General features: G+C 36.6%; 1 protein-coding gene across 5 annotated transcripts in view; it reads left to right on the forward strand.

Moving 5' to 3' along the window:
- Positions 1-980: 980 nt before the first annotated feature.
- TINAG (tubulointerstitial nephritis antigen) overlaps positions 981-26321 on the forward strand; it is a 94101-nt gene continuing 68760 nt past the window's right edge. For 2 of the 5 annotated variants that reach the window (XM_017542911.2, XM_017542915.2), the window contains exons 1-3: positions 5223-5692; positions 16848-16911; positions 17568-17657. In XM_017542911.2, the coding sequence (XP_017398400.1) occupies positions 5338-5692; positions 16848-16911; positions 17568-17657 (509 nt within the window). In that variant the 5' untranslated portion in view covers positions 5223-5337. Of the gene's footprint in view, positions 1038-5191; positions 5693-16847; positions 16912-17567; positions 17658-26321 lie in introns of those variants that run through there. The other 3 variants (XM_037743616.1, XM_017542910.2, XM_017542916.2) reach the window with 3 other exon arrangements.

The following is a 26321-nucleotide window of genomic DNA, read 5'->3' on the forward strand; positions in this document are numbered from 1 at the left end:
AAATAAAAAACGGAAAAAGATGTTGAAATTGCTGTTGCAAAAAAAAGTGAAAAACAAGAAGAAAGTAGAACTCAAAGTACCTGTATAGTTATAATGAGAGGTTAGAAGGCCTTGAGCAAAATTGCAAAAAGCCTGGACCTACTCCACGATAACTCTTTTCCATTTCATGAGTCTGTTAAGTTCTTCATTTTTTTAAAACTTTTCTCAGCAATGTATGATTAGAGGCCAAATTTGCATTAACTGATAAACTTTCAGAGAAGAGTGGAGTTTCACTTGAGTGTATAACACACAACCAATCAGTGAAAAACTCCACAGTCTTTCCCTAGATCTCTACCTTTGTCCCCCAGTCCCCTTCCCATACTCCCTCTACCTGAGTAATATCTGCATTTGAAAAGGTTCTGGAAAATTTATTCATGTCATAGGCTAAGACCAGACTTCAGACAAGAGGCCAGGGTAAATATGTAGACAGAAACAATCATAGGATGGAGCAGGGAAATGCTCACTGAGCTTGCTGACAAACGCTCCATTACTGGCTGTAGGATACTGCTTAGGCACTTGAGCCAGTCCTTCATCTGTAAAACCTAAAATAGGAACAGTACTCATACTGTTTGCCATCACAGACTGTTGCAACAATTACGTGAGATTATATATACATGCTAATACCTAGTGTGTATTGTGTATAAAATAGGCATTTATATATCTATATACAGATATATATTGTAATTGTAATGTGCGCAATCTTCCAGTCTCCCATAACAGCTTAATTCAAAGATAAATGCATCCTATAGACAGAGACTTCTTTTATGTCTCTTTAAAATTCTTTATCTAAAATTTGAATTAACTCAGTTGAATAGAAATAAGAAGAAGGCAGCTTCAAATAATTAATGTATGGCCTCATGTGTGAGGAATGAGCACATGGCGTTCAGCAAGCATTTTCCCTACTCTTTGGTGCCACTCCCACCAATCCTTCTCACCTCCTCATGAGACCATCCTAGATATCTTGTGAAGCTGAAGAGATCAAGCCTTGACCTTCATAGGTGAGTTAATATTACTTATCTTACCAAACAGCACTTATTACCAAATAAAATTTTTTCACACCCCATAATTGAAATTAATAAATTTCTAGTGATAGAAATTAAGACAATCCAATATATCGTTTTTAGCAAGCCTATCTTCCTGTTTTCTCTGTCACACACACACACACACACATACACACACACACACACCACACACCGTTTTGCTCTACATTGAAAAAGGGACTGTATTATGTCCCTCAAAAAACACAGATAGGAGAAAGTGGCTTGGTAGACCATGGTATTTCTTCTTTAAGGTTTACATTTTACATATATATATATTTTATTTATTATACTTTAAGTTGTAGGGTACATGGGCAGAACGTGCAGGTTTGTTACATAGATATACACGTCATGGCGGTTTGCTGCATCCATCACCCCGTCATCTACATTAAGTATTTCTCCTAATGCTATCCCTCCCCAATCCCCCCACCTCCTGCTATCCCTCTCCTAGCCCCCTACCCCCAACAGGCCCTGGTGTGTGATGTTCCCTTCCCTGTGTCCATGTTTTCTCATTGTTCAGCACCCACTTATAAGCGAGAACATGCGGTGTTTGGTTTTCTGTTCTTATGTCAGTTCATATTTAAATATATCTGAAAACTGCCAGTTATAAACATGACTGCAATTTCTACTTTTCAGTCCATTTTTGCAGCATCTAGCTATAATCTTATGTCAGGAGGTTATTTGATAAGCTTCATTCTTTCCAAGATAAAATCAGGAGGCTGCAATCTCCTCCATTGTTTCTTGTGCAATGGAGGTAGCAAAAGTAATCATAAGAGGGACTGCAGCACTTTTCTTCTCCCCTAAAATGTCCCTCATCCAAGGTGAATGGTCAAGGGTGTCTGCTACTATCCTACCAATGGACTGAAGGAACTGACTGAGAGGAAAGTTGATGGTGTACGGGACCTAAGAGGTAAGGGAAGGAATAAGGTAAATGGTGTCAGAATAAAAATCATAGATGGAAGAATTATCTGGGAACCCTGGCACCTTATCTTCAGAGTCTAGAAGAAAGGAAGGTGGCTGCAAATGTAGATAGGTTTATGGGATTTATGACAGGAAGGTGTGGGATTAACATTTGCTATGTGTGTTTTCTTGGCAACCTCTGGGAGGAGGTCATCTCTAGAAAATGAGAAAGTGAGTTAGGAAGGTAAGGAGGTTTGTAGTAGTCACAAAGGGAAAGGGGAGACAAAGAAATGTAAGTAGCACTTAAAAGCTCTGCTAAAACAACCCAAAATTTATGGTGTCAGCAATTTTATGCTCTAGTATATCATCTCCAGCAGCCCTCAATAGAGAAAGCAGAGGGGGCAAATGCAAATTGCAGGATTTATTTATTTATCAAATAAATATTTATTGAACATCTACTATGTGTTAGGCACTGTGTAAGAAGCTTGAGATAAAACCATGACAGAATAGACAAAATTATTTGGTCTTTTAGACTTCACATTTGGAGGGGAAATGCAGAAAATAAAGCCAATTAATAATATTATAGTATATCATGATAAGTACAGAGAAGGGGATAGAGCTTGTTGAGACGGAAGAGGGTTTCTCATTTTGGATAGGGAGTGTGAGAAAGACCTCTCTGAGAGGTTGAAAGAGAGCTAGCTATTCAGTTTTCTGGAAAGCATGATTCAGGCAGAGGAAACAGCAAGTGCAAAGGCGCTAAGACAGGAGTGTCCATGGTAAGTTTGAGGAATGGGCAAGAAACCCAGTATGAGGACAGGACCAATGTGTGCAAGGAGTAAAATGGTATAAATTAAGTTCAGAGAGAGAAGGTTGGAAGTCCACTTTGGATAGGGTCTTGTGGCCCATAACTTTTCAATTGATTCAGTGTTGAAAGTTTGAGGGACTATGAGGTGTGAGGACGGGGCACGGGAGTGTTGAGAATGTCAGTGAAAGTAAACTTCAAATGATCATTGAGAAGGGAAGGAAGTGAATCCAAGAGTGGGCAGGTAAATTGGGAGCCTCGTGAAGAATGGGAAGAGAATCAGGAGAATGAAAACATAGAAAGCAAAAGATGAAGAGTTTCTAGGTAGGGGGTATGCTTATTAATGAAAATTAACATTTATTTAGCGTGGCTGATGTTCTAAGTGCTTTGTGTTATTATCACATTTAAATTTCTCACCCACCTGATGTGGTAATAAATATTATTTTCCAAATGTGCAGATGAGCAAATTGCAGCATAGAGAGAATAAGCCACATGCTCAAAGACATGCTGCTGGTCAGTGGCAGAACTAGGATTTGAATTCTATTAGTCTAACTTTTATGCTCCCTTCCTCTCTTTTCCCTGCAGTTTTGCTGAAGTATAATCGACAAATAAAAATTGTATGTGTTGGGCCGGGCGCGGTGGCTCACGCCTGTAATCCCAGCACTTTGGGAGGCCGAGGTGGGTGGATCACGAGGTCAAGAGACCGAGACCATGCTGGTCAACATGGTGAAACCCCGTCTCTACTAAAAATACAAAAATTAGCTGGGCCTGGAGGTGCATGCCTGTAATCCCAGCTGCTCAGGAGGCTGAGGCAGGAGAATTGCCTGAACCCAGGAGGCGGAGGTTGCGGTGAGTTGAGATGGCGCCATTGCACTCCAGCCTGGGTAAAAAGAGCGAAACTCCGTCTCAAAAAAAAAAAAAAAAAAAAAAATTGTATGTGTTTAAAGTGTACAACTTGATGTTTTGATATGCTTTGTATTGTAAAATAATCACCCCCATCAAGCTCATGGTCATATCCATCACTTCATATAGTTTCCATTTTCTTCTTTCTTTCTTTCCCTGCCCCGCCCTCTCTTTCATCTTTTTTTCCTTTCTTTTTTTTTTTTTTTTTTTTTTTTTGGTGAGCACACATAACATCTACCCTCCTTGAATGCTCCTAAGACACCTATATGACTAGAATGAATGTAGATCCATGGGAAGTGGCTGGTAGGAGGTCATTGGCAAGAGTTGATGGGAATGGAAGCAGTACTTTGTAGTAATTTAGTGACTCAGTAGATAGCAAGGAAGTGGAGGCAGCAGGTGTTGGATTGAAGAGACAGGGGCGTTATGGATAGTGACATGAAGATGATGTAGATTTTTTTTTAAAGAGAGATTTACATTGGTTTATAGCCTGAGAGGAAGGTGCCAGAAGAAAATGGCACAATGAAGACAAAAGTGTGAGTTGAATAAAATATAGAGCAAGGTCAAGGAACAAGTTTGTACGGTTGGAGTTATGAAATAGCCTGGGAAAGGAATACTCCATTTTATAGACAAATAACTGAGGACCAGAGAAATGAATGGTGAACCTAAGGTTACAGAAACAAACAATAGCTCAGGGACCAGAGTCCGGGTTTTCTGATTGCCAAGACAGGTGCTTTCCACTAGTTCACCCAGCAACTCCTGCTGAATCATCCTCTGCTGGTTACTTATCCTCATTCCAAAGGAAATTATTGTAGTTAATGAATAAATACAGTGTAGCCAAAACCCACTGTAAACGCACAGCTCTATAAAACACAAAAGACACCTTGTCCTTCCAGTTTCCTTCACAATGCCCTCCCCTCAGCTCATTCGCACTGACTAATGACTTTTCTTGACTATAAACTGCCTTCAAGATACTGAAGCATCCCAGTATTTATACTAAGTGGGGACTCAGGTGGAGGGAACTAAGGTCACCCTCAGGGAATTTCTTGCTGAATTAGGTTCCACTAAGCCTTGAAATCAAAGTTTCTGGTAGGTAAATGGAGTACAGATGGGAAATCAAACCAGTGTGTGACTGGGCATGATTTAGAGCAACTGTTATTGATATCACAGATCCTAGCAAGCAACCTCATGAGAGCCTGGATTTTGGTTGCAATGCAAGCAGGTGAAATGAATAATTGCACTTTTGACTTTTGAATTTCCTGCACCATGCCAGTGGTTATTACAGCCATAATCTGGGCCATGTATATTCTAAGGAGGCTTTTGATTTAAGAACCTAGATTTTTTGAGAGGTATGCAATGTTCATTGTACCTCTATGCATAAGATTTTATGCAGATACATTGATGATGCAAAATTTTTACGAAATACACGTTTTTAACTTTGGGAGAATAGTTTATTTCTAACATACATTATCTTGGTCAAACATTGAAATTCTTGATTAATGTTTAACTATAAGAAGTATACTCAGTTCAAGCAAAGGATCAGTTTCAGGTTTCAGGCTGAAGTGTCTTGATGACTGGAATTCAGGTTCCAAGCAGAAGCCCACAAGGCCAAGGGTACTGGATATAACGGAAGTGGAAGCTATACCTGACTTTTAGAGAATGTGGACCGGATATCAGATCTTAATCTTCTCTTATCTTACTACAGAAATCTGGATGGAGAAGCAGTATTTATCTCAAAGAGAAGTGGATCTAGAAGCTTATTTCACTAGGAATCACACCATTTTGGAAGGTACCCGATTCAAAAGATCCGTTTTCCAAGGGAGATACTGTAGGAATTTTGGTTGTTGTGAAGACAGAGATGATGGCTGTGTCACTGAGTTCTATGAGGCAAATGCATTGTGCTACTGTGATAAATTCTGTGACAGGGAAAATTCTGATTGCTGTCCTGATTACAAGTCCTTTTGCCGTGAAGAGAAAGAATGGGATCCTCACAGACGGCCTTGGTATCCAGAAGGTAGGCTTTGGGAATGTGTTTCAACATTATCCTCGTTCATAACAACAAGATCTGAAAAACTTTCTCTTTTTTTCTTCTTTATTTTTTTCCTTCTTTCAATGAAATAAAAACGACTACTGTGATTGAGAAAATAAATTTATTTGGATTGTTAACGTGCTTTTGTTTGGATATGGGGTTCCTGTGTAATACCAGCACCTTCAGGTAAGTTCTGATTTGACAGTCCTGAGTGCTGACTGGAATCCTGATCAGTGAGTTTTGAACACTCACTCAATTTATATAAGGATTACTTACAATTCTTTCTTCTCTTCTCTCTCTCTGCTTTGTATTGACATCAGGATTCTCAAGCCTTTTTGTTTGTAACCTCTTAGTCTCAAAAAAGTCGCAAGATTTATTTTCTGTAGATTTAGTTGTTATTTCAAGGGGCTAAAAGACGCACTAGCATTAGAAACTGTGGTAATAGTAATGCTATTAAAACTAGGATAAAATAAAATAAAGTCAGTCACCTAACTGTAGTAAGTGGTACTACTCTGCCTAAGTAATAGCAAATATATTCTTCATGTGTATTTTTGTTTTGCTTCATTTTTTTTTCTAGTCTGGGAATTTTAAAATTATCAAAAAAGAAAGAGGATTTCATACAAAGTCGTTGAAAATATCTAAGGTTAAATGGATAAACACAACGTAAGGAGGATGATAGTATTTACTATTGATCTAATTAGAGGAGAATGACTATGGATTTTGAGCATTTGATATAGCCAAGTTCTGCCACAAAATCAAACAAAATTCTACAACTACATTTAGATGAGGCTTTATTTTTCTGTCTCTTACCGTATTAAATCTCCTCAGCAGAACTTCAGGGTTAATCAGAGGTCTCTGTCACACTGTGGTAAATGGGCGATGGTGATTAGAAATCACAGTTAGAAGACACTTTAGGGTAAACTAGGGGCTTGGAATCCTTATTTCAAAAATCCTGATGTCATTTAAAAAGTCAGAGCAAGACTCTGTGTCAAAAAAAAAAAAAAATCCAGATGCCATACCCTTTATTCTCAATAATGTCATCTTGTTTGTAAAATTTAGGAAATGCCTCTTGATGTGTTTACATATGCATTATTTTATATTTTCCACCTAACTGTTATTTATCCGAGGCCTTTACATTTTTCCAATAAATAGCTTTTCCTTCTTCCTTCCCTCCACCCCTCCATTCTTCTCTCCCTTTTTTCCCCTTCCTCCCGTCACTTTGTGTGTGTGTATGTGTGTTGCTGCTCTGTCACCCAGACTGGAGTGCAGTGGCAGGATCATGGCTCACTGCAGCCTCGAACTCTTGAGCTCAAACAGTCCGCCTCCCTCAGCCTCCTGAGTAACTAGGACTACAGGTGTGTGCCACAATACCCCAAAGCTAATTTATTTTATTTTTTTGTAATGATGGGGTCCTGCTATGTTGCCTAAGCTGGTCTCAAAACTCCTGGTCTCAAGCAATCCTCCTGCCTTGACCTCCCAAAATGCTAGGATTACAGGAATGAGCCATTACATCCATCCTTTCCTTCCTTTCTTCCTTCCTCCCTATGTCCTTTCTTACTTCTTTTCCTTCTTTATTTTCTTCCTTCCTTCCTTTCATTCCTTTAATGTTTATGAGCCATTCCCATCTTTCCCCAATGGGAAACTCCTTTTAAAAAAATTTTACATACCCTTTTACAGCATGTAGCCTTATCTTGTATAGAGAAAAGAAGAGAGCATGTGCTTGAATTATTAATTTATATAGACCATATTATGCTACAGGCCTCATTCTGTTTCTTGATTTTCTCAGACAGCAGCGTGTTTTAAAACTCTTCCCATGTCTCCATGGGCTAGTATGACTAGTCTGTAGCTTCTGCCTGATGCCTAATTCTCTATGATATCCCTTCATCTCATCTAATTCCCTGCTTCCTCCATGGTGGGTGGACACCTAGGTTGTCTACAGCTCTTTGCTATCATAAAGAAGTCCATGAAGGACAGCGTCATGCATGCCTTCTCATCAACTTGCATGATACAGGCAACACTTGGATTGCTGAGTCCCAGCTATGCATTTAATCTAAGTCTTGCCAGATAGCTCTCAGAAGTAGGTGCATGAGTTTATACTCCCCTAGTGCTATATGGGGACACGTTTCTAACAGTATTATCCAGACGGGTAACCTTTACTTACATAATCAGTAAAACATGATTTCTCATTGTCATTTTAATTTGAGTTTCTCTAATTTCTACTGGGTCTGAGCTTCTCATAATATGCTCATTAATGTTTGCTCTCTTCTTCCTGTGACTTACTTTTTCCCATCCACAGCCTTGTAATACAACTTAATATCTGGTATAGCAAGTTAACTTATTCAACCCCCTTTTTAAAGGATGACTTAGGTCATGTAGACATTAATCTTCCATAATCAGTTATTGAATACATTTTTCTAGTTGCTCAAAAAACTTTAGCTAAAATTTTGAATAGAATTACATAAAATTTATAGACTTATTTGTACATAGTTGAACTCCGTAATGTGATGACATCTCATCAAAGAGTATAGGATGTTTCTCCACTTACTCTGATTTTTAAAAATATCCTTAAATAGATTGAACACTTGTCTCCATAGTAGCCTTATAATACTCTTTGTTTATTCCTGGATATTTTATGATTTATTTTGTATTGCTTTATTTATTTATTTATTTTTTGAGACAGGGTCTCGCTTTGTAACCCAGGCTAAAGTACAGTGGCACCATCATGGCTCACTGCAGCTTTGACATTCCTCAGGCTCAAGTGATTCTCCCACTTTAGACTTCCAAGTAGCTGGGACTATAGGCCCATACCACCATTCAAGGCTATTTGTTTGTTTGTTTGTTTTTTGCATTTTTAGTAGAGACTGGGTTTCTCCATGTTTCCTAGGCTGGTCTCAAACTCGTGAGCTCAGGCATTGTATCACATATTTTAAAAATATAATTTATAGTTGGTTGGCTGTTGTTATGAATAAGTCTTATTTATTCATGAGAGCTCATGTCCTATGCGGCAATTTTTCTCAATTCTAATACTAGAAATGATAACATATTTCTTTATCATTGTAAAGATGTCTATGCCAAAACTCCAAAGTAAACATAATACATAATGGAGAAATTATGTATAGGTTCCCTTTAAGGCTAGTAATAAAACATGAATGTCTACCGTTTTTGCTACATTTAACAAGAAGATTTTTGTTATGCTCTTAGAGAAAAAATGAAGTAAAAGAGTTTGAAGAAAAGAAATAAAACTTTCATTATTTGTGGATAATGTGATATTCTACATAGAAAAAATAAAACCAACAGAAAATAGCATTAATATGAGTTAGAAATATTTAAACCAGGGGTTTTTATTAAAAAATCCAGATATTTAGCTACTCTTGTAAAGTTGAAATATCTGACAGTTCTTGGTCCAGGGTCTTGTATGGTAACCATCAGTTAGAGATGAGTGGTGAATGAAACCTTTTGGTAACGTTTACCTTTTGGTAAATTTCTATTTTACCATATACCTCACCCCTTGCTATTTCCTCTCTGACCCACTTCTCTCATTTCTGCCAGGGGTTAATATGTCTGTAGTTTCTGTAAGTGGAGCTCCTCATTTTTGTTCAATATACAACTTGCACAACTGCGCATGGTCCCTTGGGCCATTACTATTGTATGTATTTTGAAATTGAAAGAAGGTGATTTCTTTGAAAATAGAAGGTATATTTCATTGAAAAATAGAAAATGTATGTTTAAAAATAGAAAATATTTTCTATTAAACATGTATTTCGCATGTATTGTCACATGACAAAATAGAGAAGTTCAATGAAAATACACCTTTAAAATGTGATTTTAATGTTGAACTTCTCTATTTTGTCAAGTAGGCATGATCATTAAAATAATAGGTCAAGTTAATATATGTTAATAACATGATGATAATACATAAGGCATCATAAGGAGTCCTGTGCCTAGGATTAGTTAGTGTACTTATTTAAGTATAGTTTCTAATAGTGACAAGATTGGGCAGTCAAGGAAATTCATCCCTCATAGAACCTGCGTATGGTAGATGCTTAATTAGCAGACCCCTCTGTAACATACGCGGAGTAGCAAGTTTTCTGCACTTGATCTTAGCCAAAAGGCCGAGTAGCAAGTTTTCCATTGTCTTAATGAACCCACTCTTCCTCCTCCTGCAAGCTAAGATTTATGGAATACTTACTGTGGAGCCAACAACTGTTCCAGGCACTTTTCAGTTATTCATTTATTCATTATTTAATTATTCATCGTTTAATAGAATATTACTTTATTTTAATTAAATAGCAGCTTTCTGAGAGCAAACGTGGTGATTTAGTTATTGTATACTAGCTATGGTGCCATGAAGAGGGAGGCCTAGTAAATATTGGTTGAATTTGGATTAATTGATATTTAGAGGGTTTTAATTTTCTTTCAAATTTTATATTTGTTAAATTAAATAATAATGTACTTATATGATTTAAAAGAATAAAAATATTTTCATAAGTAGCTTTTCATGCATAGTTTTTAAAAGATATTTGGAAAGTATCAAAGTATTATTGTCTGTAGTTTAAATGTGCAATTTCTATATTATTTTGGATGCTGGAACATTAACAGGAGTAATTGATAGTGTTTAAAACTTTTCATATCTCCATGATTGTGGTAAGCATTGAGGGTCATAAGAAAACAGTATTATAAAGTTCCAGACCTTGAGAAACTTAGCATCTACATAGGTAAAGAGACTTAGGTATGTGAAACAATTAGGAAGCATTGTGTGACTGGTATGCCCTGTGCAGACAAAAAACCCTGGAAAGCTGAGTATATTAAAATGGTTAATGTTTATGCACCATGTAAGAATATGTCCGATTGGTGACAACTCTAACTAAAATACCTATTTCTAACACATAGGATATTTTGCCTGGATTCACTTTGTCATTAGAGACCAGGCTCCATGCAGCCTTCTTCTTCACCATGCTGGAAAATGGCCCTTGTAGTCATTATCTAGTTTGGCTCTTCATGCTCCAAAAATATATTTGAGTCCCAATAAAAAAAATGGGAAAATAAAAATTTAGTTTTCACATTTTGAGAAGACATTCTAAAGCACACCAGCACCTCTGCTTTATCTCTTTGGCCAGAATATAGTCACATGGCCATGCCAATCATCAAAGAGATGTTTTGCTTAGCTATGTGGTAATGTGCCTAGCTATGAATGGGGTTCTGATACAAAAGAAAAAAAAGGAGAGAATGGTATTGGGAATAACCAGCAATCTCTGGCAAAAATTAAGAATGTAGAACCACATCACAACACAGTGACTATTTGGATGTCTGCCTTTTGTTAATTTTTTTTCAAGTCTCAGTTTAAAAGCATGAGCTGTAATGTTTTTAATGTGCTGAAGTGTATTAGAGTTTTTCTTATTTGAGACATATAGCCCATACAAAAGAGTAGTTGCTATATCCAATTTTCTTCAATATCCACTTTTTCAATACCCAATTTTGCTTGAGAGCGAGAATTTTGCTAAGGCTTTAATTTAGCATTATGTTTTATGTAGAACATATGTTACAGGTATAGATTTTGCTCCATTCACTATGAAAGGAAGTAATTAATCATTTCATTTTGCAGCAAAAAGTTCACATTAGACTATAAGCACTTCTATTCAGGTAATTTTTCTTCTTTTATCTTCCTTTTGAAAGTAGCTACTTGAAAAGAAAATAGTGCTATACAATATTGAAAAAATGTGCAAAAGTAGTTAAGATAAAAATACAATATATATTATTTACAATATTGTTTGCATTATAAAGGAACTTTCCTCTGAGATTCTATGATCACTCACTGATCTCGTAGATATTATTTTTCAGATATTTAGTTATATGGGTATTGTCTAGTTCCTCTTATTTTTCCTGTCCTAAGAGCTCTTTAAATCAAGGATTTAAAACTATGTACATTATCTTCAGGATTAGAAAAATAAAAATACTGGTAATATGTTTTACTTTCTTCGTCCTATGTTTTCTTTGCCATATCTGATGGTAATTTCCAGTAAAGTATTTCAAATGTCAGGGTGGGTGTCGTGGACCGCACCTGTAAATCCAGCACTTTGAGGTCCAGGTGGGAGGATTTCTTGAGGCCAAGAGTTTAAGACCAACCTGGCAATACAATGAGACATCATCTCTACCAAAAATATACAAAGAACAAGACTTCATCTCAAAATAAATAAATAAATAAAAATTAGCCAGTCATGGTGGCATGCACTGTAGTCTCAGCTACATGGGAGGCTGAGGTGGAAGGATCCCTGAAGCTCAGGAGTTTGAGGATGCAGTGAGCTATCATCCCACCACTGTGCCCTAGTCTGGATGACAGCATGAGACCCTTTCAAAGTAAAAAAAAAAAAAAAAAAAACACCACCAAATATCAGATATGGAGAACCAGTGGTAGAGTTGAAAACAGCTAGAGTGAATTTTCTAGACATAACCTTTTGGTGCAGCAGATCTTAAGGAGAAAGTCTAGTAGACCATCTGTCATGAACAGACCTAAGCTAATTTGATTATGCACAATATGTGTGTGTATAATCCTAATCAAAGAAAAAAGATAAAAAATGTGTGTGAGTCACTGACATGTTTGAATCAGATAAGGGTTATTTACTTCTTCTCAGCCTCCTTAACTATACTACAATGACAATAAATCGCAGTCCATTCTTTGCCACATATGCTGACACTTATAAAAATACGACACAAACCAATTTATACAACCTCTGCAAGCTTCGTGAAGTCTCCAGTTTCTGTCCTTTTAGGTGTTCCCACATCTACATTGCATTAAAAATTTATTGGAGGCACATGTGATAACACTTCAGCGGTATGACTCTGTTACCTGTACAGTGGCTATCAGAGAACGACAATTCCTCTTACCTACTTGACTGGACACAGTACACAGGACAAACATCAATCCTAGAGCACCAAGCCTAAGAGTGCAGGTGCTTCTGAGTTTAAGAGATACATATAAACTATGGGATACGAAGGTGGGGTGTGACTTTGACATATTTTAGGTAACCCTCATAAGTAAAAATTATAATTTAACCAATCGGAGGTAGTTATTTATCAAAATTATGCTGATTAATAAGTCATAAATTTTAACAGTAAAACTCATTTCTCACATTTATTATTTTAATACTTTAGTGTTGATCAAAATATGGATAATGGAAGCACTTGTAGCAGCTGCTCCAAAGTCTTACCTTTGAGAATGAATGCCACTAAACAACCCTTCAGGGGTGGAATCCTGATTAGGGCAAGTAACTGCCTTTCCTGCAGTAAAGTTTAGATGAGCACAAATATTTGTAATACACTGTGGTGAACTATTTTAAAATAAATTATAAACAACATATTATTATCTTTTTGCAATTCAAGAAGTGACGTTTAGACCAGCACAGATACTTATAACACACTGTGATGAACTATTTTAAAATAAATTATGGGCGATGTATTATCATCTTTTCTCAATTCAAGAAGATAAACTATTTAATTTTCCAAATACTTGATTTGCCTAATATTACTTTAAAGGCTGTTAAAGTTGCAAAACTGCCTTAATTTCAACAGTCATTAGTTTTTGCTTTGTTTTATTTTATTGGTCAATATACCGTGTGTGTAACCAATTGATTAATTAACTCACTCGGAGGTGCCCCAGACATACTTTACTGAGAAAGTGAAACTACCAGACAGGAATTCTTTCATCTCTTCACAATCAGAGTTTTCAACCTACCTCCGTCTGGGTTACTGCTTACCTTGAATTGATTCCCTGTCTTGACCTCTGAATCCCATCTTTTGTCTTTTCAGTACTTCCATCTTTACCATTCTCTCTCCCTTTCTTGCTCTTTCTCCTGAAGAATCTTTTTTTTTTTTCTTTTCTCCTGGTGATATGGTTTGGCTGTGTTACTACCCAAATCTCATCTTGAATTATACCTCCCATAATTCTCACCTGTCATGGGAGGGACCCAGTAATAGGTAATTGAACCGTGGGGCAGGTTTTTTTCCCATGCTGTTCTCGTGGTAGTGAGTAAGTCTCACGAGATCTGATCATTTTATAAATGGGAGTTCCCCCGTACAAGCTCTTTCTTTCCTGCCACCATATGAAGCTTCCCTTTGCTCTTCCTTTGTCTTTTGCCATGATTGTGAGGTCTCCCCAGCCATGTGGAACTGTGAGTCCATTAAACCTCTTTCCTTTATAAATTACTCGGTCTTGGATATGTCTTTATTAGCAGTGTGAGAACAGACTAATACACCTGGATTAACCGTTAATTTATAAAATGTGTTTTTTTCTTTCCCAACTTTACAAAAGCTCTCCCTTAACTCATGCCTTTAACCAGGTACCATCTCATCCCCTTCTTTCCTTGCGTGGCAAAATAACCGAAAGAAAACTTTCACTTCTTATTCCAAGTCTCTCATCTACCCATTCCTACAGGAGGTGAACCCCCTGCAACTTCACTGAAATCTCTCTTGGCAGGGTTATTCGGCAATTCCCACATTACCAAATGTAATACTCAGATGTCTGTTTACTGGTTCTTGGCCTCTCCTCATTACTGTATGCAGCTGACCATCTTGAGTGTATGAAACACTTTTGTAACCCTGTTTTTGATGACACCACCCTTTCCTCAATTCCCGGTCCCTCACAGGCCACTTCTTCCCAGTTTCCTCTTCTGAATGTCTGTAAAATGTGGTGTTTTGAGCTCAGTCCTGGACCTCTTTGTCTTATCTACATACACTCTATCCAAAAGACTCTTACTTAGTCTTCGGTTTAAAAAAGTAGATATGGATGTTGGTGTCTCCCAAATTCATGCTCCAGCCTTGGCTTAACTCTGGTCTTTTATAAACTGCTGTCGACTTGATATCTCTGTTAGGATGTCTAGCCTAAGTTTTATGTAAATCTAAAATATGCAATGTAGTAGTCTTGATTTCTTGACACAAACCTGTTTCTTATCTTAGTGATAGCTGCACCGTTTTTCTCCTTTACTCAAACCAAAGTCCTAATGAGATAACTTTGATTCCTCTTTTTCTTTTTTCACCAAACTCAATCCAGGAGTGAGTCCCTTTGCATTACCTCCAAATTATATCCATCTGCTTCCCTCTGTCCTCACTACTATTATGCTAATCCTTCATTCCTCTGGGAACCTCCACCCCAGTCAGTTCAACAGGAGTGATAAATGCGGAGATTAGGGCAGAGACATTTTGAGTAAGGCCTTATAGGTTACAATAAGAAGTTTGGTCTTACTCTAAATTTGATGAGAAACGACTTAAAGATTTTAAGTAGGAAGCAGCATTATGTATATTTTTGAAGATCTCTGTAGATGCCGTGTGGGAAATGAGGGATCCGTTGGAGTTGGGAAGGATTTGTAGTAAAGGAGAGAGTGGACTGTGTCTGGGTGTTGTGTCAGCACCTGGACCGGGGTCAGGTGTAACCGAGTATGGCTTTTGTTCAAGAGATTAATTCTCATATGAGATTAAAGCGAATGTAGTGTCTCGTAGTTATCTCTTACACAACATTAAGGATGGATGACCAATAAATGGAGGTTTTGTTAACATTAAATTTAGTGCTGATGATTTTGGGTGGCTTGGTAATGGCGTTCTCCTGTCTTCAAAATTATTAGCTGAGTACAAGTCAGAGAAAGGACAGTCTTTTTTCTTTAAAGACTCTTGAGAGCTCTGTTCCATTTATCCGTGGAATTCATAAGTTGAACACTCAAGATTCATGAAGTATGATTAAAAATCAGCCTTGTTTTTATCCCACACTCTTGATTTTTAAGAATGGTTAAGAAAGTACTTCTCTTGAATTTGAATGAAAACTTGAATTGTTGCATGGATTTTCTGTTGTTTCTAGATGATTAAAAAATTCTAGGATCTCTTGAGATTAGAAACATACTGTGAATTCAGTTATGATAGGTGTCTAATCTTACGTAGCAAGTAAAACCATGAATTGGATGTGAAGTTCAATCTTCCCCCATCTTGGGCTTGCTGCATGAGGAAGACTGTGGTCAGGAAAGAGGTGGTTTCTTTTCTTATACCATGATTGTGAACTATCAAAATTCCATGTGAAAGGGAAGCATAGATGCAAATACATAAATCACTAGATGTATTAAGTAAAATATTGAATTGTAAAACATTCAGGGGAGGGGCAGTTATGAAATATTTCCTATTAAAATATTTTTTGGAAAATCAAAGGATAGCTAATTCCCTAAGTGACTTTGTAACATTGTGGCTAGAAGTTAAACCAGGTCTCTCAGAATGCTTTCTAATCCTATAGTTTGCCCTATGATTTTATGAATAAAAGATTAAAATTCATTTTGTTTAATTAGAGGCCATTGGCATAAAATATCAATTACTTGTTTCTGTCAAAAACAGTTTCACTAGACAAAGTTGAGTCCCTTTTGCTAATTCAGTGTTAATTTTAAATTTGCACAGATTATATTTTCAAAAGGAATTTAAATTTTTAACCAGAGAACTATTTTTACAATATGTTACCAAAGGTTTTTATGTGATAATTCATTGTTCATCATCTTTGAATAGTTGATATATTCTCATAAAACAATAACTAGTTTCAGTTAATAGTTAAGAAACATTTGGATTTGGAAGGCAAATGGCTACAATCTTATTGATTTCATGAATTGTCCCTATTCAGATCTTAAAAAAAAAAAAAATAGAATTTGTCATTGTAACATAAATTCCATGAAATTACTTGATATTTTGAGTCCAAAGTTATGAGCTATTTGGTCTAGTCATATCCAATTAATTATAAGCACTAAGCACTTATGAGACTTGATTAGTTGTTTTTTAAAATGAGAAATGCCATAAATCAATTCAAATACTATTATATTGCTTACTTACTTAAAAGCATTATTTTTTGAGCATAGTGATTAATTCTTTGGTAATCCTGTTTTCGTGCTTTACAAATCCTCCCTGTTGGAACATAATATGCAGTTTAAGGATAAAAGCATTGAAACAGGCCCAGAAGAATTTGATACACAAACCTTGGCATAAACCAGACATGGATTTCTATCAGCTTGGCACCAAACATTTCTGCGTATTTGAAAAGCTAACCATGATTTTTGATTACTTTTTATGTGAATGTACTTTATTACTTAGTTTAGCATTTTGATTTGTTTACGTGTTACTTTGACAGGTTGCTTCAAAGATGGTCAACGTTATGAAGAGGGATCAGTAATTAAAGAAAACTGCAACTCCTGGTAATAAATTTAAGTGGCACAGAACTGAGTTCTACTGTCTGTGTATGTTGTCTTCCAATAAAAGAAATATTTGTGAAACAAAACATATATTTAAGTACATATAGACAGAATCATATGTCATAAGACATAATATACCTGTACCTTTTTGTAAGTATATTTAATTTTAAGGAATTTTGAAAATTTAATCATGAATGTGTTTTAATGTTTGAGGTTGATGTTCTAGATAATAAATCTTCATCATACAGCAGGTCTGCGTTCATTATACCTCTTAATTATAATATTCTGATATCCTACAGGCAAATTGTGTTTTTTAAGCACAATAACTATATAAAAGCAGGCTGCCTTAAAAGGACTAGCCTGCAGAAAGTTTCCAAATACAAGTACATTGAATCTACTGTCCAAATTGGCTTATGTTTTCAAACTTTACGGATGTGTGATCATATCATTTGTTAATTGCCTGGAGTAGAGGATAACAGCATCGTGAGTGGTAGCTAACGTATGTTTTACCGTTTATTTTTGCCAAGAATCAAATAACCATATGGCTAACATTAATCAAGAAATTACATTTCATGCCTTAACAATGTGTAATTCTTGTTACTAAATGAAATATACTTCATAAAGACCAAGCCATTTTTGTAACTGTCGTGTCTTTGCAGCACATGCTCAGGACAGCAGTGGAAATGTTCCCAGCACATATGCCTTGTTCGTCCAGAATTAATTGAACAGGTCAACAAAGGAGACTATGGGTGAGAGAAATCTTGCTTTATATGCTTCTTGACACTCCCATTTACTCTTCAGGTTTCAGTGTATTGCTTGGTTTCTATGAATGGTCATTGTTTAAAAAGAAAGAGTGGGAGAGAAATAGGAAGGGAGATAGAAAACATTTAGAACTGGAATGCAAAGGTAAACATTAAATAACATTAAATAATTAACATGAACAAATAAGAAAGCTAGAGCATAGCTCTAAATTATCTGGGAAAGAGTAGCATTATAGTGTAGGTAAGGGAAGTGTAGAGAAAGCTACTTTGGATAAGTATTTAGTCAATATCAGGAAGTCAGCAAAACTGATTTATTCGTATTAACCATCTCTCCCTCTGCTGCTGCCCTGACCAAGCCAATCACATGCTTAGCTATCATGGGTAGAATCTGACCTTAAAAGGATGGTAGTCGATCTTGACCCTCCAAATAACAAGCCAATCTAAATAATTTCACTGAAATAATGGTTATCTATCCAATGTCACTTACAGTTGAATCAAAAGACAGATTGAGCTACTTTACTTTGCTGGTACACTAAAGATTGGGATGATTGACACTGAAACTTTGGAAATAGCTGATGCTCTTGTACAAACTGATAAATTAGGTGGCTTCTCCATTTAAATAGAGGGAATTAAGACATAGGCACTGGCCCGGTGAGGTGTCTTACACCTGTAATCCCAGCACTTTGGGATGCTGAGGCAGGAGGGTGGATCACTTGAGGCCAGGAGTTCAAAAGCAGCCTGGACAACATAGTGAAACACTCTCTACTAAAAATACAGAAAAAAACTAACTGGGCATGGTGGTGCATGCCAGTAATCCCAGTTACTTGGAAGGCTAAAGCACAAGAATCACTGGAGCCTGGGAGGTGGAGTTTGCAGTGAGCCGAGATTGTGCCACTGTACTCCAGCCTGGGCAATGAGGGGTGAAATGCTGCCTCAAAAAAAGAAAAAAAAAAAAAAAAAAAAAAAAAAGATATAGGCACCAACACTGACTGTGATTACAGAACTAAAAGGAAGAGGAACAAGCTAGGTGGCATCTGCTTCAGAATTTCTCTGCTGCCATTGATCGAACCTTGATATACCTTTGATAACATCTACATTTCTGGAAAATACTTAACATAAAATCTATTATCAAGCAGTTAGAAAAGCGAAATACTCTTGAGATGGATTTTTATAAAATAGAAGTGTAATCTCCTTCCACACATAACATGTTATTTCCTAGCATAATGGGAACACTGAATTTCAGTGTATTCAAATTTTTTTTCTTGGCAGATACAAAATATAGAAAGTCACATTTGTTGATATTAATATTCTTAAACCATTCTCAGTTCCTATGTGTGTGTGTGTGTGTTTGTGTTAAACCAATATTTTAGATGATAACTTGATGACATTTTAAGTATTTCTAGGGAAAACATAATTTTCTGAGGCTAAATCATATTTAAATTATTCAAAGAACATGAGAATATGTGTCACCTTGAGAAATTATTTGAATCAGATTCCTGAAAAGGTTCAAATGCTAGACCTAATTAACATACATTTCCAAGAAACCAAAACAGAGCAGCCTAGCTTTCCACTGTTAAAAAGCATATGAGAAACCGCAGTCTAAAACAATGTGGTACACTTAAGAAAGTACACTTAGGGCTACAAAAGTTATTGGGAATGCTATTAGGTTGGTGCAAAAGTAACGGTGATTTTGGCCAAAACTACCATTACTTTTTGCACCAACCTAATAACTCCTTTAGAAGGAAGAACTTACTTTCTCTGATTTATTTATTTGAAGCATACTCTAGGACTACTTAACAGGCATGAGCTTTGCATTTTAGTAGCAAATATTAAAACATCACAGAACTTTAAAAGAGTAGAAAGTGAAAGATAATTGGAGCAAAAGGAAACATACAAAGTTCTGATTCTCAGCTATTCCCTCTTTATGATGCTCAAATTGTTTTTATGCGTGAAAATATAATCATGACATTTAATATTTATTAAGTGCTTTTCAAAATAGCCTTTGTCAAATATGTGATCTTTACTTTAAAACATTTCTTTCCCACATCTTGACAGTATTTTAGATCCAAGTCCTTAGTTATTCTATGTAATGTACTTCAGTGCTTATTTATTCTCTGTATTACTTTTTAGTGCAATCAGTTGATATTAATAAACCTATGTCCCCCTGGTGGCATTGCTGAGGATACAAATAAATAATTTTGGCCTGGCGAGGTGGCTTATGTCTGTAATCCCAGCACTTTGGGAGGCCAACGTGAGTGGATCACTTGAGGTCAGGAGTTCGAGACCAGCCTGGCCAACATGGTGAAACCCTGTCTCTACCAGAAATACAAAAATTAGCCAAGTGTGGTGGCACGGGCCTGTAGTCCCAACTACTTGGGAGGTGGAGGCACTAGAATTGCTTGAACCCAGGAGGTAAAGGTTGCAGTGAGCTGAGATCATGCCACTGCACTCTAGCCTGGGCCACAGAGTGAAATTCGGTCTCAAACAAAACAAAACAAAAGACAAATAATTTCTGTCTTAAAGGAATTTACCATCTAGTTGAGGAGCCAACATTGTCATTACCTTTATAAAAGGATTTCTAATAATAGGGCCGAATATAACTGCTAAATTAGTGGCACGAGTAATAATCAGCAAGTTAGTGGAATAAAGGGAGATACGTGTTTTCATTATCTGCTGGTGTATAACAAACCATTCTAGGATTCAGCATTTTAAAGCAATAAGCTTTTCAACTTTTCACATTAGCAATTTGGAATCGGTTCAACTGACGCTCTTTGGTTTCTCTTTTCTGGAATTACTCTTGTGTCTATAGAGCCGCAACAGAGGCTGAATTGTCTAAGATGGCCTCACGCTATGTCTTGTGGTTGATGCTGGTTGTTGATTGGGCCATGTGTCTCCAGCAGGCTAGCTTTGGCATCTCCTCATAATTATTGTTCTAATGAGGCACAAGTTCAAGGTGCACAAGTCTCCCTTGAAGCTCATGCTTGAAACTTCCACAATATCAATTCTACCACTTACCAAGTTACTAGACCAGCTTACATTCAAAGGCTAGGTAAGTAGATTCTTTCTTATGAACTCAAAATTTGATCTACTGGATAAGCTGGCTTTGATTTTTCACTGGTTTCTCAAAACCAGCTCACCCCAAACTGCAGTGATTAACTCCTACCTATTCTTACTTACTGGCATCTTGCTCTATCTGGTTAACTGGAAAATTCGAAGTTAGTTTGGTTCTGCGTTTCTTTTACTCTCCGTCAGTAGGTATTGCTAACTGCCATACTAAAAGTTTCTCTTGGATATTTACTTCTTCCATTCTAGACTACAGTGTAATGCATTTCTTTATCAAGCCTCATTTGAAATGACCTGACTTTGTTTCCAGAAATTCTCAATGGTACTGTGCTGCTTGTGGAATATAAGTGTTGCTGTTAGCATAAATAACTTGTTGGTCCAAAAGTTTTTTTACTACCTTATCTTTTATACCATTTTCGGCCCTTGTGTCCCTATCCTCTCTCTTAGTTTAAGAATTTAACTTATCTGTCATTCCCTAAACATGCCATCCAACTTCAAACCTATGTTCTTTGCTCAAGAGTTGCCTTTACTTTAAATAAATGCTCTCTTCTTTTATATCTGGTCACCAAACTTATCCTCAGCCTTCCAGATAGAGTACTAAATTTGCTTTATGTAAAAATGTGCCAACTCCTTCAGGCAGAGTGATGTTTGAATATTTTGATTATATTTTGATCTACTGCTAATAAATGACACAGGCTGAAGTCATTTCTATCTTTGTAGTCTTTCTTAAGGTATGAATTTCTTGACTGTAGAGAAATTTATTCATATCTATGTTCTCAGTGTTTATCAGAGAATATGACACATAAATTAAGAAAGTTCAATAAGTGCTAAATTGGATTAGAATGAAAGTTATGAGTCTAAATGAAGAAGGATGTTATAGGTTAGTCACGCCTCTCACATTTTTTGAGCATATATTACAGTAGAACATATATTTTACTTGTGATCTAGTACACACACATGTGTACACACAACACACCCAGACACAGACACAGAGAACTTACCCTCACTATTTGTAATAAACTCTATTTCCTATTATTTCACCTATCTTCCATTTTATTTTCTTAAATTATCACCCTGCTCACCAAATTTAGTGCTTAATTAAATAACCTATGAATATTTCTGATCTGATGTTTGAAACCTACTAATGTAGGGCAACAAAAACATACTTTACTGATGTCACAGTTTTGCCCAAGGCAAGTCCTGTCAACTGTTCGAATTATACAGTATTTCTTATATTCAGAGGTTCTTTTATTGAGATTCCTTGGGTAATGAAGATTGCATTATAAATTGTAGCTGAGTTTCTAAAGATTTTATGAACTAACAGATCTTATACAAAAGAAAAGCATTAACTTGCCAGATATATTATTATTATTTTTTTTTATTGTACTTTATGTTCTGGGATACATGTGCAGATCATGCAGGATTGTTGCAAAGGTATATAAATGGCAAGGTGGTTTTTTACCTTCATTCCCCCATCACCTATATCTGGTATTTCTCCCTTCTTTGTCTTTCCCCACCCTCCCCACCACTGCTGTCCCTCCCCTAGACCCCTCCACTGACCGCAGTGTGTGATGCTCCCCTCCCTGTGTCCACACGTTCTAATGGTTCAACACCCACCTATGAGTGATAACATATGGTATTTGGTTTTCTGTTCTTGTATCAGTTTGATGAGAATGATGGTTTCCAAATTCATCCACATCCCTATGAAGGACACGAACTCATCTTTTTTCTGGCTGCATAGTTTTCCATGTTGTATATGTGCCACATTTTCTTTATCTAGTCTATCAATGATGGACATTTGGGTTGGTTCCAGGTCTTTGCTATTGTAAACAGTGTCGCAGTGAACATAACGTGTGCATGTGTCTTTATAATAGAACAATTTGTATTTCCTTGTGTATATACACAGTAATGGAATTGCTGGGTCAAACGGTATTTCTATTTCTAGGTCCTTGAGGAATTACCACACTGTCTTCCATAATGGTTTAACTAGTTTATACTCCCACCAACAGTGTAAAAGTGTTCCTATTACTCCACATTTTCTCCAGCGTCTGTTTTCTTCAGATGTTTTAATGATTGCCATTCTAACTGGTATGAGATGATATCTCAACATGGTTTTGATTTGCATTTCTCTAATGACCAGTGATGATGAGCATTTTTTCATGTTTGTTGGCCTCATATATGTCTTCTTTTGTAAAGTGTCTGTTCATATCCTCCACCCACTTTTGAATGGGTTTGTTTTTTTCTTCTTGTAAATCTGTTTTAGTTCCTTGTAGATTCTGGATATTAGCCCTTTNTGGGTTTGTTTGCTTTTTTCTTGTAAATCTGTTTTAGCTCTTTGTATATTCTGGGTATTAGCCCTTTGTCAGATGGGTAGATTGCAAAAATTTTTTCCCACTCTATTGGTTTCCAGTTCACTCTAATGATTGTTTCTTTTGCAGTACAGAAGCTCTGGAGTTTAATTAGATCCCATTTGTCTTTTTTGGCTTTTGTTGCCATTGCTTTTGTGTTTTAGTCATGAAGTCCTTGCCTATGCCTATGTGCTGAATGGTTTTGCCTAGATTTTCTTCTAGGTTTTTATGGTGTTAGGTCTTATGTTTAGATCTTTAATCTATCTGGAGTTAATTTTAGTGTAAATTGTCAGTAAGGGGTCCAATTTCTGCTTGCTGCACATGGCTAGACAGTTTTCCCAACACCATTTATTAAACAGGCAGTCCTTTCCCAATTGCTTGTTTTTTGTCAGGTTTGTCAAAGATCAGATGATTGTAGATGTGTGGTGTTGCTTCTGAGGCCTCTGTTCTGTTCCATTGGTCTATGTCTCTGTTTTGGTACCAGTACCATGCTGTTTTGATTACTGTAGCCTTGTAGTATAGTTTGAAGTCAGGCAGCGTGATGCCTCCAGGTTTGTTCTTTTTGCTTAAGGTTGATTTGGCTATGCAGGCTCTCTTTTGGTTCCATATGAAGTTTGAAGTGGTTTTTCCCAGTTCTGTGAAGGTCATTGGTAGCTTGATGGTGATAGCATTGAATCTATAAATAACTTTGGGCAGTATGGCCATTTTCATGATGTTGATTCTTTCCAGCCATGAGCATGGAATGTTTATCCATCTGTTTGTGTCCTTTCTTATTTCATTGGGCAGTGGTTTATAGTTCTCCTTGAAGAGGCCCTTTACATCCTTTGTTAGTTATATTCCTACATATTTTATTCTCTTTGTAGCAATTGTGAATGGGAGTTCACTTTTGATTTGGCTCTCTGTCTGTTATTGGTGTATAGAAATGCCTGTGATTTCTGCACATTGATTTTGTATCCTGAGGCTTTGCTGAAGTTGCTTATCAGTTTCAGGAGATTTTGGGCTGAGACAGTGGGATCTTCTAAATAAACAATCATGTCATCTGCAAATAGAGACAATTTGACTTCCTTTCTTGCTATTTGCATACCCTTTATTTCTTTCTCTTGCCTGATTGCCCAATACTTTATTGAATAGGAGTGCTGAGAGAGGGCATCCTTGTCTTGTGCCAGATTTCAAAGGAATGCTTCCAGTTTTTGCCCATTCAGTATGATATTGGCTGTGAGTTTCTCATAAATAGCTTTTATTATTTTGTGATATGTACCATCAATACCTACTTTATTGAGGATTTTTAGCATAAAGCGCTGTTGAATTTTGTCAAAGGCCTTTTCTGCATCTATTGAGATAATCATGTGGTTTTTGTCTTTGGTTCTATTTATATGATGGATTACATTTATAGACTTGCATATGTTGAACCAGCCTTGCATCCCTAGGATGAAGCCTACTTGATCATGATGAATAAGCTTTCTGATTCATTCAAGCTGTTGCATTCTCTTTGCCCGTATTTTATTGAAGATTTTTGCATCGATGGTCATCATGGATATTGACCTGAAGTTTTCTTTTTTATTTGTGTTTCTGCCCAGTTTTGGTATTAGGATGATGTTGGTATCATAAAATGAGTTGGGGAGGATTCCCTCCTTTTGTATTGTTTGGAATAGTTTCAGAAGGAATGGTATCAGCTCCTCTTTGTATGTCTGGTAGAATATGTCTGTAAACCTGTCTGGACCTGGGCTTTTTTTAGTTCATAGGCTATTAATTGCTGCCTCAACTTCAGCCCTTGTTATTGGCCTATTCAGGGATTCAACTTCCTCCTGGTTTAGTCTTGGGAGGGAGCAAGTGTCCAGGACTTTATCCATTTCCTCCAGATTTACAGGTTTGTGTGCATAGAGTTGTTTGTAGTAATCTCTGACAGTAGTTTGTATTTCTGTGGAATTGGTGGTGATGTCTCCCTTATCATTTTTTATTGCATCTATTTGGTTCTTCTCTCTTTTCTTTTATTAGTCTGGCTAGTGGTCTATCTATTTTGTTGATGTTTTCAAAAAACCAGCTCCTGGATTTACTGATTTTTCGAAGGGTATTTTGTGTCTCTAACTTCTTCAGTTCTGCTCTGATCTTAGTTATTTCTTGTCTTCTGCTAGCTTTTGAGCTTTTTTGATCTTGCTCCTCTAGCTCTTTCAATTTTGATGATAGGGTGTCAGTTTCAGACTTTGTTTTGCTCCTCATGTGGGCATTTATTGCTATGAATTTCCCTCTAGACACTGCTTTAAATGTGTCCCAGGGATTCTGGTATGTTGTGTCTTCATTCTCATTGGTTTCGAAGAACATCTTTATTTCTGCCTTCATTTCATTATTTACCCAGTCAACATTCAGGAGCCAGTTGTTCAGCTTCCATGAAATTGTGCGGTTCTGAGTTAGTTTCTTAATCCTGAGTTCTAATTTGATCACACTGTGGTCTGAGAGACTGTTTGCTATGATTTCAGTTATTTTTCATATACTGAGGAGTGATTTACTTCCAATTATGTGGTCGATTTTAAGAGTAAGTGCGATGTGGTGCTGAGAAGAATGCATATTCTGTGGATTTGGGGCTAAGAGTTCTGTAAATGTCTATTAAGTTCACTTGGTCCAGATCTGCATTCAAGTCCTGGATTTCCTCTTTGATTTTCTGTATCATTGATCTAATATGGACAGTAGAGTGTTAAAGTCTCCCACTATTGTTGTGTGGGAGTCTAAGTCTCTTTGTAGGTCATTAAGGACTTGCTTTATGTATCTAGGTGCTCCTGTATTGAGTGAGTACATATTTAGGATTATTAGCTCTCCTTGTTGTATTGATCCATTTGCCATTATGTAATGCCCTCCTTTGTCTCTTTTGATTTTTGTTCATTTAAAGTCTGTTTTATCAGAGAGTAGGATTGCCACCCTGCCTTTTTTTTGCTCTCTATTTGCTTGGTAAATCTTCTTCCATCGCTTTATTTTGAGTCTATGTGTGTCTTTGCACATGAGATGGGTTTCCTGAATGAAGCACACCAATGGTTCTTGGCTTTTTATCCAATATGCTAGTCTGTGTCTTTTGACTGGGGCATTTAGTCCATTTACATTTAATGTTAATATTTTTATGTGTGAATTCGATCCTGCCATTGTATTACTGGTTGGGTGTTTTGCCCTTTGGATGGTGTGATTTCTTCATTGCCTCATTGGTCTTTACCATTTGGTCGTTTTTTGCAGTAGCTGGTACTGGTTGTTCTTTTCT

The sequence above is a fragment of the Cebus imitator genome, unplaced genomic scaffold (genome assembly GCF_001604975.1).
Source record: "Cebus imitator isolate Cc_AM_T3 unplaced genomic scaffold, Cebus_imitator-1.0 Scaffold148, whole genome shotgun sequence".
NCBI lineage: Eukaryota > Metazoa > Chordata > Mammalia > Primates > Cebidae > Cebus > Cebus imitator.